The 14,087-nt window shown below is 43.6% G+C and overlaps 1 protein-coding gene across 1 annotated transcript in view; it reads right to left on the bottom strand.

Annotated features, from left to right (window-relative positions):
- The window catches only part of SLC16A5 (solute carrier family 16 member 5), a 48,907-nt gene extending 35,612 nt beyond the window's left edge, over nucleotides 1-13,295 (bottom strand). The window contains exon 1 of the mRNA XM_056550304.1: nucleotides 13,063-13,295. Within this exon, the coding sequence (XP_056406279.1) occupies nucleotides 13,063-13,249 (187 nt within the window). The 5' untranslated portion in view covers nucleotides 13,250-13,295. The remainder of the gene's footprint in view (nucleotides 1-13,062) is intronic.
- Between the last annotated feature and the right edge of the window lie 792 nt (nucleotides 13,296-14,087).

The following is a 14,087-nucleotide window of genomic DNA, read 5'->3' as shown; positions in this document are numbered from 1 at the left end:
TGAGGAAGCCACATTATACGTAAGTCGCCCGGATTACGGGATTAACTACATCATTCCACTGCCTCATATCCTACAACTTGGAAACGATGGCTGCTCAGGGCAATGGAGACGTTGCGCCTACATCTCACGGCTACATGAGCCCTGTGGGGGCTCAACTGGAGGATGAGGGGCAGAGTGGAGCACAGTTTAGGTTTGATGAGATGGCTGATGTTTCTAGTGATCTGACAGTAGAGGAGGAACATGATGAACAAGAGGAGCTAGAGGGTTATGAGGAAGGCGAGACAGAGGACCCAGACACACCGTGGCAGTATGCAGTGGAGATGAAGGCAGGGAGTCCCTCTGAGTCACTTGCACAAATGGCACGATGCATGCTCACTTGCTTGCGTAGTGACAGCGGAATTGTCACCATTCGGCAGCAAGATGACTTCTGGGTCTCCACCTTATTGGACACTCGCTACCGGCACAAAATGGATGACTTTTTTACACCCACTAAGAGGGAGGACAAACTGACCTACTACAAAGAGATCCTATGCACTCAGATGGCTGATGCCTATCGCGCCATCGTCCATCCACTAGCAGGTCTTACTCGGGGGGCCCTCTGCGCTCACCATCCACTGCCATGGCTGCCAAGGAGAACTCGTCTGTCTATGAAAAATGTGGAGAGACTGATCTTTGTGAAGATGAATCAGGCATGGATCAGCCAGGATTTTCACCCACCAATGCCAGATGCATCAGAGCAGATTCATCATGGTGCTACAGCAACACTTCACAAATATGGATAGTGCAAAACAGATTTAGGGCACTGCTCCCCAGTTACAAACATTCCAGCCATCTTAATCACCGGGTACTGGTATTGCCATCCACAGCACCACTCTGTCACCCGGTCACTTTCAGGACTCCTGATGTTGCTGCTGCCACCTCCAAGCTATTTCATTCAGCCACTATTTTGTCTCCTTATGCTTCTGCCAACTCCAGGCTGTGCCATTCAGACACTATATGGGCTCCTTATGCTTTCCCCACCTCCAGTCTGTGTCATTCATTCAATATATTGATTTCTGATGCTGCTGGGACTGTCTTGGATATTACAATTTGCACTAGCAAACATACATGCTCAATAGAGATTTCAACATTGATCTTTTAACGTTAGGGGTTGTGAAGCCCTCTTATGTATGCATCCTGCTGCCTGCTCCAGGCTGTGTGTTTCAGCAACTATAAGGTTTAGTGATGCTGCTGGGCCTGTGCATAAAATTTTTTGAGGTTAGCACTAGCAAACATACATCTTGTATACAGATTAACATTAACATTTTAATGTTGGGAGTTATGGAGCCCTCTTGTAAACTCATGCTGATGCCACCTCCAGGCTCTGTCATTGTGCTTCCATGTAACATGTGACTCCTTGTTAGATTTGGCCCTTTTTACCCACATTCCGGGGCCCGGGACACAAAAACCTGGGAGTTAAAAGTTCAATTTCAAAATCCTTGATTTACATTTCAAAATCTGAAATTTAAATAAAAAAAATCATACATTTCAATGGTTTCCTCATGCTTATGCCAACTCCAGGCTGTGTCATTCAAGCAATATATGGTTTACTGATACTGCTGCTGGGCCTGGGTCTGGGAATAAGAATTTTGTTATGGTAGGTAGCACTAGGTATCCAAAATCTTCATTTTAAATTTCAAAAATTCTTATGTTTTTTCTTTGGGATTGTGAAGCCCTGGGGTCTCCTCATGCTTCAGACAACTCCAGGCTATGTCAGTCAGGCAATATATACTCTCCCAGCATTATTGCCATATTGATACCAGATCAGTAATAAAAAGAATATTGCCAAGGACTAGCAGAAACAGGGAATTGTGGATACTGACCACCGGCTGTTGGAGTTGACTCACTATCCCAGGTGGTAGATTTACCATTTTGAAGTTCCTCAGTTCCAGTAGGTTTTAAGTCGTTCATTGTTTGTTGTGGTTCTTTAGTTGCAGAATTAAGTTGTATCATGTTTTCCTGTTCCTCTGATGAGCTAATGTCACTGTAACACACAATACTCATATTGTAATCTGATGAAGGATTCTTTTCTTCAGAGAACATATCTATCATTTTATTATTTTGAATGTCAGGTGGTATTCTGACAATTTTTGTGAAGCCCTGGGGTCTCCTCATGCTTTAGCCAATTCCAGGCTGTGCCATTCAGACACTATATGGTCTCCTCCTACTGATGCCACCTCCAGGCTCTGTCATTGTGCGGACATGTGACATGGGACTCCTTGTTAGATTAGGTCCTTTGTACCCACACGCCGGGGCCCGGGCCACTAAAACTTGGGAGTTAAAAGTTCCATTTCAATATCCTCAATTTCAATTTCCAAATCTTCTATTTCTATTTAACCCCTTAAGTACCCAGGGCGTATGGGTACGCCCTGGCTTCCTGGTAGTTAAGGACCCAGGGCGTACCTGTAGGCGGGAACCGGACCGGGATGACTGCTGATATCTATCAGCAGGCATCCCATGCAAATGCCCAGGGGGGTCCTGAGACACCCCCCATGTCAGTGATCGCCGCAAATCACCTGCCAATTCGGACCGGCGACTTGCGGCGATTCGTGGTCGATCGAAACAGCCCCATTCACCCTTACCCAGCCCCATTCACCCTTACCCAGCAGGAGGGAGGTGGCACTGGTGCCACCTCACGATCATGTGATTGATTAGTCGGAACGACCGATCAATCACTGTCCTGTTGGGCGGAGACTGGGGCAGAGATCGGGGCGGAGATCAGCGCCGGCCGGGGTCTCCTGCCTTTCCCGGTCCAGCAGGGGTCTTCCCCAAGAGCGGCGGTCCCGGTGGCAGGAGTGGTGGCAGCAGCGGCGATGGTGCAGGTGGCAGGATACAGCAGGAGGTGAGGCCTGTTCACCTCCCACTGTTGCTTAGCAACAACTCTCAGCATGCACAGCCAAAGGGCATGCTGGGAGTTGAAGTTTTTCAACAGCTGGAGTTCCAACTACAACTCCCAGCATGCTAGTCTGTGCATGCTGGGGGTTATAGTTATGCAACAGCTGGAGGCACATTTTTTTTAATGAAAATGTGTATCCAGCCAAGGGCATGCTGGGAGTGCTTCCAGAAGTGTGCCTCCAGCTGTTGCAAAACTACAACTCTCAGAATGCCCTTCGACTGTCAATGCATGCTGAGTGTTGCAGTTTTGCAACAGCTGGAGACACATTGGTTGTGAAACAGAGTTTGTGTCCTAACTCAGTGTTTCGCAACCAGTGTGCCTCCAGCTGTGTCAAAAATACAAATCTCAGCATGCACTGAGAGACTGTACATGCTGGGAGTTCTAGTTATGCAACAGCTGGAGGCACACTAGTTGCAAAACACTGAGTTAAGTAACAAACTCTCATTGTTGCGCAACCAATGTGCCTCCAGCTGTTGCATAACTACAACTCCCAGCATGTATGGTCTGTAGTTGTAGTTGTGCAACCGCTGGAGGTTTGCCCCCCCCCCCAAATGTGAATGTACAGGGTACATTCACAAGGGCGGGTTTACGGCGAGTCTTTCTCCCAGCGAGAAACTCACTGTAAACCCGCCTGTGTGAATGTACACTAAAAACACTACACTAAACAAAATAAAAAGTAAAACACTACATATACATATACCCCTACACAGTTCCCCCCCCCCCCCCCCCCCCAAATAAAAAAAAAAGTCTTGTACGGCACTGTTTCCAAAACGGAACCTCCAGCTGTTGAAAAACAACAACTCCCAGTATTGCTGGACAGACACTGACTGTCAAGGCATGCTGGGAGTTTTGCAACAGCTGGAGACACCCTGTTTGGGAAACACTGCCGTAGGGTACTTTGGTGGCCGATGCAAATCCCCAAAATAGGCCTCAAATGCGCATGGCGCTCTCTCACTTTGGAGCCCTGTTTTATTTCAAGGAAATAGTTTAGGGCCACATATGGGGTATTTACGTACGAGAAATTGCGTTACAAATTTTGGAGGGCTTTTTCTCCCTTCACCCCTTATGACAAGGAAAAGTTGGGGTCTACACCAGCCTGTTAGTGTAAAAAAAAAATTTACACTAACATGCTGGTGTTGCCCCATACTTTTAATTTTCACAAGCGGTAAAAGGAAAAAAGACCCCCAAAATTTGTAATTGCAATTTCTCCTGAGTACGGAAATACCCCATATGTGGGTGTAAAATGCTCTGAGGACGCACAACAAGGCTCAGGAGTGAGAGTGCACTATGTACATTTGAGGCCTAAATTGGTGATTTGCACAGGGGTGGCTGCTTTTACAGCGGTTCTGACATAAATGCAAAACAATAAATACCCACATGACCCCATTTTGGAAACTAAACCCCTCACGGAATGTATCAAGGGGTATAGTGAGCCTTAACACCCCACAGGTGTTTGATGAATTTTCGTTAAAGTTGGATGTGAAAATGAAAAAAAATAAAATAATTTCACTAAAATGCTGGTGTTACCCTAAATTTTTCATTTTCACAAGGGAGAATAGGAAAATTATTTGTAACACTATTTCTTAAGATGAGTAAGAACATACCCCATATGTGGATGTAATAGCACTGCACACACTGATCTCCTATGCTGAACTCTGCAAAGCCATAGCTTTGCACGGATCAGTGAGATAGGGGCTCGATTGCTCAAGCCTGTAGCTCAGGCTTGGAGCAATCAATCGATGATCGGACGCCGCAGAGACAGGTAAGGAGACCTCCGCTTGCGTCCTAGCTGATCGGGACATTGCGATTTTATCGCGATGTCCCGATCAGCCCGACTGAGCTGCCGGGTAGCGTTTACTTTCGCTTTCAGACGTGGCGGTCAACTTTGGTCTCCGCGTCTGAAGGGTTAACAGCACACGATCGATGCCGCGCGCTGTTAGCCCAGGGTCCCGGCTATGAATAGCAGCCGGGACCGACCCGGTGTGATGCGGGGTCACGTTTTAAACACCGGGACCGGGCATAGGGCGTTAAGGTGAAAATGGGCTGGGTCCTTAAGGGGTTAAAATTCTTGTATTTCAAGGGTCTCCTCATGCTTCAGCCACCTTCAGGCTGTACCATTCAGACACTACATGGGCTTCTTATGCTTTCCACACCTCCAGGCTGTGTCATTCAGCCAATATATTGTTTTCTGATGCTACTGGGACTTGGATATTAACTCCAAATATGTTCTGGTAGCATTAGCTAACATAAATTCTTAATTGAAATTACAACTTTGATCTTGTAAGGGGTTATGAAACAAGCTGGTGTACTGCTGATGCCTGCTCCTGACTGCTTCTGCGCCTTTCAGGAACTACTTGGCTTACTGATGTTTCTGGGCTTGGACCTTAAATTTTTGGATGTTTAGCACGAGCTAAATACATGCTTAATATAAATGTCAACATTGATCTTTCAATGTAATGGGATATGAAACCCTCTGGTGTACTGCTGATGCCTGCTCCTGACTGCTTCTGTGTCTTTCAGGAATTACTTGGCTTACCGATGCTTCTGGGCTTGGGCCTTAAATTTTTGGATGTTTAGCACGAGCTAAATATATGCTTAATAGAAATTTCAACATTGATCTTTCAATATAATGGGTTATGAGACCCTCTGGTGTGCTGCTGATGCCTGCTCCTGACTGCTCCTGTGTCTTTCAGGAATTATTTGGCTTACTGATGCTTCTGGGCTTGGGCCTTACATTTTTGGATGGTAGCACTAGCTAACATGCATCTTCAATAGAGATTTCAACATTCCCCTTTTAATGTTAGGGGTTGTCAATCCCTCTTGTGTACTCATTCTGCTGCCTGCTCCTGTATGTGTCATATAGCAACTACATGGTTTAGTGATGCTGCTGAGCCTAGGACATTACCTATATGTATTTATTGTAGCACTAGGTACCATATATCTTCAATTGAAATTTCAAAATTCATCTTTTGTTATTAGAGATTATGAGGCCCTTTTGTCTCCTCATCTGCTGCCAATTTCAGGCTGTGCCATTCAGAAACTGTATGGTTTCCTCATGCTTCAGCCTCATCCAAGCTGTGTCATCCAGCCACTATATGGTCTCCTCATGCTGCCACCACCTCCACGCTGTGTCATTCAGCCACTATATGGTCTCTTCATGCTTGAGCCTCATCCAAGCTGTGTCATACAGCCACTATATGGTCTCCTCATGCTGCCACCACCTCCATGCTGTGTCATTCAGCCACTATATGGTCTCCTCAGGCTTCAGCCTCATCCAAGCTGTGTCATTCAGCCACTATATGGTTTCCTCAAGCTGCCAACACCTCCCCGCTGTGTCATGCAGCCACTATATGGTCTCCTCATGCTGTCAACACCTCCACTCTGTGTCATTCAGCCACTATTATGTCTCCTCATGCTGCCAACACCTCCACGCTGTGTCATTCAGCCACTAGATGGTCACCTCATGCTGCCAACACCTCCACGCTGTGTCATTAAGCCACTATATGGTCTCCTCATGCTTCAGCCTCATCCAAGCTGTGTCATCCAGCCACTATATGGTCTCCTCATGCTGCCAACACCTCCACGCTGTGTCATTCAGCCACTATATGTCCTCCTCATGCTGCCAACACCTCCACGCTGTGTCAGCCACTAAATGGTCTCCTCATGCTGCCAACACCTCCACGCTGTGTCATTCAGACACTATATGGTCTCCTCATGCTGCGCACACCTCCACGCTGTGTCATTCAGCCACTATATGGTCTCCTCATGCTGCCAACACCTCCAAGCTGTGTCATCCAGCCACTATATTGTCTCCTCATGCTGCGAACACCTCCATGCTGTGTCATTCAGCCACTATATGGTCTCCTCATGCTTCAACCTCATCCAAGCTGTGTCATCCAGCCAATATATGGTCTCCTCATACTGCCACCACCTCCACGCTGTGTCCTTCAGCCACTATATGGTCTCCTCATGTTGCCAACACCTCCACACTGTGTCATTCAGTCACTGTATGGTCTCTTCTTGTTGCCAACACCTCCACTCTGTGTCATTCAGCCACTATATGGTCTCCTCATGCTGCGAACACCTCCACGCTGTGTCATTCAGCCACTATATGGTCTCCTCATGCTGCCAACACCTCCACGCTGTGTCATTCAGCCACTAAATGGTCTCCTCATGCTGCCAACACCTCCACGCTGTGTCATTCAGCCACTAAATGGTCTCCTCATGCTGCCAACACCTCCACGCTGTGTCATTCAGCCACTATTTGGTCTCCTCATGCTTCAGCCTCATCCAAGCTGTGTCTTTTAGCCACTATGTGGTCTCCTCAAGCTGCCACGCCTCCACGCTGTGTCATTCAGCCACTATATGGTCTCCTCATGCTGCCAACACCTCCACACTGTGTCATTCAGCCACTATATGGTCTCCTCATGCTGCCAATACCTCCACGCTGTGTCATTCAGCCACTATATGGTCTCTTCATGCTTCAGCCTCATCCAAGCTGTGTCATACAGCCACTATATGGTCTCCTCATGCTGCCACCACCTCCACGCTGTGTCATTCAGCCACTATATGGTCTCTTCATGCTTCAGCCTCATCCAAGCTGTGTCATACAGCCACTATATGGTCTCCTCATGCTGATGCCACCTCCAGGCTCTGTCATTGTGCCGCTCTGCAGCATTAATTCTAAAAGCAATGCCGGTAATCTGCATGATATTCTGAATAACTGTATTATTTCACTACCCCAGCACACTCCATATACATGTTAGAACACAGCAAAGTGTTCTACACCCCTATTGAGGCTCTCTGTAGGCCATAAATAGCTGTTTTTAATAAAGATTCACCGTGAATAAATTTGTATCGAAACCAATTTTTTCTAAAAATTTGGCAAATCGTCCGAATCGAATTTTTCTAAAGTTTGCTTATCTCTAGTGGTGTCAGATCAAAGTCATACAGTGCAGTTGCCTAAAGCTCTGGTGGGCGGTAACACATTACAAGTAAGCTATGCTGGAGTCTTCAGGCTCCCATACACTGTTTTGGGGCCTCTATATGAAATATGGGGGAGTGTGACCATGTGAGGACTGTTGAGAGAGATGGTTGCATTTAGCATGTGGGGTGGAGATGGTGTACAGTACATAGGGTTGTGTGTCCCTTATACCCCCATGTGCTGTTTACCATCTCCCTCACACATGTAGTATATAGATGGTATGCAGCGCGTTGAGGGAGATGGTATGCAGCACATGGAGGTAAATGGTAAACAGCACATGGCAGTGGGTAGGGGAGACACAGTGGCTGAAATGTGTGAGTGTACAACACAATGACTAACTTTGGGGGGCAATAGGCTGGAGTTGGCCTGGTGGCTATATTTTTGATTAATGGGAAAACCCCTTTCATATATCATTTGGCCATTTGCTGGTTAAACAGGGATGCTAACATATACTATGGTGTAGTGGCAGCAGTGCTTTTCAGTTTCCTGGGATAAGCATAGTCAACTAGTGATTACGTTCAGACCATTTCCCACAAATTACTATATAAATATATGCAGCAGTACTTAAAACTATCTTCTGCTGTGTTTTGAGTCCCACTAACTAAATGTATAAATGTGGGAAATGGCCAGAAGATTATCAATAGTTCACTATGTTCAGCCAATTAATCCCTTTCCACCCCTAGAGTTTTTTGGCTTATGTTTTCTTCATCTTCCACCTTCTAATCATATAAGGGCTAATTCAGGATAAGTTTTACTTTTTACCAGAAACATGTTTTTAGTTCACCATAAAGTGTTCCATTGTCTCTGGGATCAGAATATTGTATTTGTTATTTTTTGGCATTTAGTTTGTTCACTGGTGATATAAAATATGTTTATTTTTGTACATTTTTGGGGGGCACAGCCTTAATCTGGTCCCGGACCAGAGTCTTGTCCTCACATTCTAAGAATTCTTTTGGTGGGTCTATTTATGCTTTTATATGCTTTTATGGTTCTATTTATTTAAAAATTGCTGGAGTGCTGCGGTGATGGTTTTGGAAGTTTCTCCCATCTGCAGATAGGATCTTTGGAGCTCAGCCAGAGTGACCATTGGGTTTTTGGTTACCTCACTTACCACAGAAGCATAGAATGTGTTGGCAGATAAGAACCATTCTGCCCATCTAATGTGCCAAATATTCTGAATACTATTGATAGTCCCTGGCCCTATCTTATAGGAAGGATAGCCGATGTCTATCCTGTGCATGCTTTAAATGGGTATTCCAGGAAAAAAAAATGTTTTATATCAACTGGCTCCAGAAAGTTAAACAGATTTTTAAATGACTTCTATTAAAAAATCTTAATCCTTTCAACAATTATCAGCTGCTGAAGTGGAGTTGTTGTTTTCTGTCTGGCAACAGTGCTCTCTGCTGACATCTCTGCTTGTCTTGGGAACTGCACAGAGTAGAAGAGGTTTGCTATGGTGATTTGCTTCTAAACTGGGCGGTTCCCGAGACAGGTGTCATCAGAGAGCACTTAGATAGAAAAGAACAACTCAACTTCAGCAGCTCATAAGTACTGAAAGGATTAAGATTTTTTGATAGAAGTAATTTACAAATCTGTTTAACTTTGTGGAGCCAGTTGATATATATATTTTTTCCTGGATAACCCCTTTAACTCCTTCACTGTATTTGCAACTACCACTTCTGCAGGAAGGCTACTCCATGCATCCACATGTCACAGCAAAGGGTTTAGATGCTTATGCCAATGCTTATGTCAATACGTAAGTCAAAAATGTTAGTTTTTTATTTATAATAAATGTGTTAAAGTTTCGAAATTCTGAATATATGATAAAAGTGAAAGGGTCTAAAGATATTTCAAATGCATCGTACATTGAAAATAAAGCCGCCTTGCAAATAGTCTCAACTGAAAAGCTACCATAGGTGTCTGCAGCTTATATGCGGCTCTCTGGGTCTCCATGGATACACTCTGCAAACTTTTTTGTTAACATAGTTGCATACCTTGAGCGTTTCTTATGTGTTTGAACGGAGAATAGGAAGTGCTCAGCATTGGGGGCCGACACTGTTGTAACAGCAGCAGTGGAAATCAATGACAGGTGAGCTGGGCACTTTAAACCATAAAAATAATTCCCCAGACAACCCCTTTAAGTACTTTGGCTTAATCATGGTTTGTAAGAGAACATGACAGAGGAAAATGCCAGCAATGACATTGCACACTGCCTAGTGTCATGTGAGGATTCTTATTGGTGGCAAAGGTTACATCCAAAACCACCTTGTCATGAGTGCTTTGTACAGCCTATCCCTAGAGTTAATTAAAAGATACCTACCATTGTTTACAAACTACTGAAGTCAGAAGTTTTCATTTCTGGCGGTCTGAGTGCAAGGACCCCCAACCAATTACCAAATTGAGGGCATTATTGTGCAGCTGAGCCCGAATATTTCTGCCAGGAGAGCTGAACAAAAATAAATAGGCAATACCCTTCCTTTTAAAGTCTCTTTCGGGCTATTTTAAACATTGATAATATTTGCAAATGTAAAGAACTATAGGAATAGTAAAATATTCATATTAGCTGTTTTTTTTTTTACTTATCGGCATAATATGCTGTTGTTAAGCGTAGACATGCATGCAGGTGTTTAGCTCATGTTTCTAAGCCTATGAAGAATAAGAACAGGATTTATAATCTCTAGGTGACAGAAAATACTTTACAAGACTATACTTAGTATTACTCATCTGCAGCCAAGGTAGAAGGCGGAAATCATATGTTCCTCTTGTCTTTTTTAGTTTAGGGTAGGGACAGAACACCATAACAAGATATTATGAAATACAGAGGAAAACAGGATCTTGTTTTTAACTGTTTTATGTCCAGAATATTTTTTTTCCTTCAGGACTAGAATGAGTTTAACGGTTCTCAGTATGATTTATTTTACATTTTAAAGGCAAACTGTCAGCAGGGTCACCTGCACCTTCCTTAATATACAGGTAGATAATACAGGTGACCCTGTTTCTAAGGCTTCTTATTATTGTGTGAAAATTTGTGCAATTATTCAGAAGATATTCATATTGTTGTATAATGGTATTTTCTCCTTAAATGCACTGGATGTTGGCTCCTGGTATATGTGCAATCCTTTACCCCCCCCCCCCACCTCTTTTGATAGCCCTGCACTCTTTTGCCAATAATTCCACCCCCTCCATTGACTTGCTGTGAAAGAGGGATGAATTTTTATTGAGGGGATGGAGTTATCAGCTGACGGGGGGCCGTGTTAGCGCTGGAGTGGGCAGGAGAAAGCATTGCACATACAGCAGTAGCCTGCCCACGGTTAGGAAGAAAATACCAAATTAGCAACAAGATGAATATATCCAGGATGACTGCACCAATTTTCACCGGTAAGAAGCGTTAAAAACAGGGTCAACTGCACTACCTGTATATTCAGGTTAGTGCAGGTGACCCTTCTGTCAGTTTCCCTTTAACCACAAAGCAAGTTTTGACAACATCATTTTTTTACAGAAAGCCCAGTCACTGAAACAGAGTTTCTCGTCACTGCCAATCAGAACAAGGTAGGACAATTGATAACAGTATACACTCCGCCAGCAACCGATTCCAACATTGGGTGCTCACATCAAACAGTAAGATATGATACAGTGAAAAAGAACGTAGCACAAAGCACTCTCTCCCCCACATCCCTGCCTCTATCTGCTTTCCTGCTGCTTGCTGTGTTACATAATGAAAATAAGGATTTTCTACTGAACAACAAGAGGATTTCTGGTAAGTGCTTCGTGCTACGTAATTTTTTACTGTATCATATACATTTTTTACTATTTGGTTTTCTTGATGGACCTTACATACTGGAAGCTGCTGCCAGACTCTGACAGTGGCTTCCAGTATGTGAGGTTAATACAGAAGACTAGATATCTGTTGAGAAAGGTCTCAATGACTGAAACATCCTGCTAAGGGTATTATCTATGGAAGTGGCATGATCAATGTATATAGGATGATTTTGTCTATGCGTCTTCTGTTCACAATGTGGTAATATTAAAAATATAAGCTGCATGCAAGCTACATGGATCTTTTAAATCCTCTTTGGAAAAGATTAAAATATAAAAAGAAATTCTGCATAAATACGCATGGGAAAAGATTTTCAAAATCTGTATAGAAGAAGCAATCAGATTGCTTCTTTAATTTTTAGAGGCTTTAAAAAAAAATGGCAATCTGATTGGTTGTTATGGGCAACTGCACCACTCTTCCTCTACACAGGTTTTAGTAATGCTCCCCTATGGAGTGCAGTTGTTGTTACTCTTGTATGAATTTGGTCTCACCAACCATCAACATCATCCATTTCCCAAATAGTGAAGTGCACAATTAGTTCTTTGTAAAACCTTAGTACACTCAGTGGCTAAAATCCTGTCTAACCTAGTCAAGCTCACACAACTAGATGGCTCATATGTGTTAGTAGAAAAAGATTAGGGCAGGCTTTCAACCTGTTGATGTAAATGAGAGTGATAATTCACTGACACCCTAAACCTTGAAAATATCTAAGAATTAAAGCAGTTTATTAGAAAATTGCGTATTATGTAGTTTTCATTGCATATCATGGGATTTTGGAATTGACCTTTGTGGGTGTACTGTATGTTCTATCAACACTTTCATTTTTTATTTTCACCGCTTTTTTTGTTCTTAGGATGGGTAACAGGGTCACTATGCCTGTGATTTTGGTCTGTCTGTAGAGTTGATGGGGGTGTACTAAGAGGAGTCTAGTTGAGTACTGGGTGGATCTCAAAGCAGAGACTTGAGCATAGTCTCTAAGCATGCTCAATATGAGAGAGAAGACAAAAAGAGAAAGTGAAGCATGTAAACATACAGGACAGGACTGCATATAGCTGTAACATCACAATGAAAAGAGAAAAAATCTGAAAAAGGTACATTGGGAAATTTGTCTAGTTATCTGCCATGCAGCTTGATTTTTTATTATATTTATTTAGGTCCTGGAAAAACAACACAATTTTTATAGCAGGTTAAAGTAGATCACAGTAATCACCTTTTACATTAAGTAAAATCTAAGTTATATATCACTAAAATGCTATAAAATATTTCTTTACCAGATTTAATGTTACAACCTAACATTTTTACAGATAATACAAAAATGATACAAACCTCCAGCATGCAGCACAGCCATCACGATAGATGGGAACCAGGAAATCTCGGTGTTAGATGCCCTAAAGGAGTTCTGGAGGTCTGTATAAAACACTCCAATGGAGGAAGGAAACCCAAGAGTCAACCCATGGGTTAGCATTGCAGCAACAAGAACCCACCATGCCCATGGCCCGTCAGGGGTCTCCATTCGGACTCTTCCCACTGGTGGCTCCTTATGGTTTAATCTGTGCAATGAAAAGAGGTATGTATAAATGCATACATATCATGAAACAACTTTTTCACAAACACACATATAAGACAAGAGTCCATCAAGTTCAACCTATAACCTTATTGTGTTGATCCAGAGGAAAGCAAAAACCTATTATGATTGTACACTGGAATCAGGTCACCCCTAAAACATAATTTTTCCAAACTAAATAATAATTTTATAATCTGTTATGTTAAGGCAGTAAAGTGCATTAAAAGTGTACCTGTACAAAAAGCTATAGAATGAGTGTTGACCCCTTAAAGGGGTACTCCGGCGTTTATACATCTTATCCCCTATCTAAAGGATAGGGGATAAGATGCCTGATCACGGGGGTCCCGCCACTGGGGACCCCGGGATCTTGCACGCAGCACCCCGTTACAAGCTGTCACGCCCCCTTCCATAGGCTTGCATTGAGGGGGCAGAGCGTGAAGTCACATGGGTCAGGGCTGTGATGTCACAATGCTCCGACCCCGTGATCGCCAGTAATCAGACCCAGAGCGAACATGCTCCAGGGGCTGATTGTAACACGGTGCTGCGTGCAAGATCATGGGGGTCCTCAGTGGCGGGACCCCCGCGATCAGGCATCTTATCCCCTATCCTTTGGATAGGGGATAAGATGTCTTAGCGCCGGAGTACCCCTTTAAAATGTTTTAATAGAAGTAATTTACAAATCTGTTTAACTTTTTGGCACCAGTTGAGTTAAAAAAAAAAAATTTCCACTACCAGGACACCAGGACATAAATTTACATTCTTTGTCGTTAAGGGGTTAACGTATGTG

The sequence above is a fragment of the Hyla sarda genome, chromosome 13 (genome assembly GCF_029499605.1).
Source record: "Hyla sarda isolate aHylSar1 chromosome 13, aHylSar1.hap1, whole genome shotgun sequence".
Classification (NCBI taxonomy): domain Eukaryota; kingdom Metazoa; phylum Chordata; class Amphibia; order Anura; family Hylidae; genus Hyla; species Hyla sarda.
Note: the sequence above shows the minus strand (reverse complement) of the source record. Positions and strands in the feature narration are given on the sequence as shown.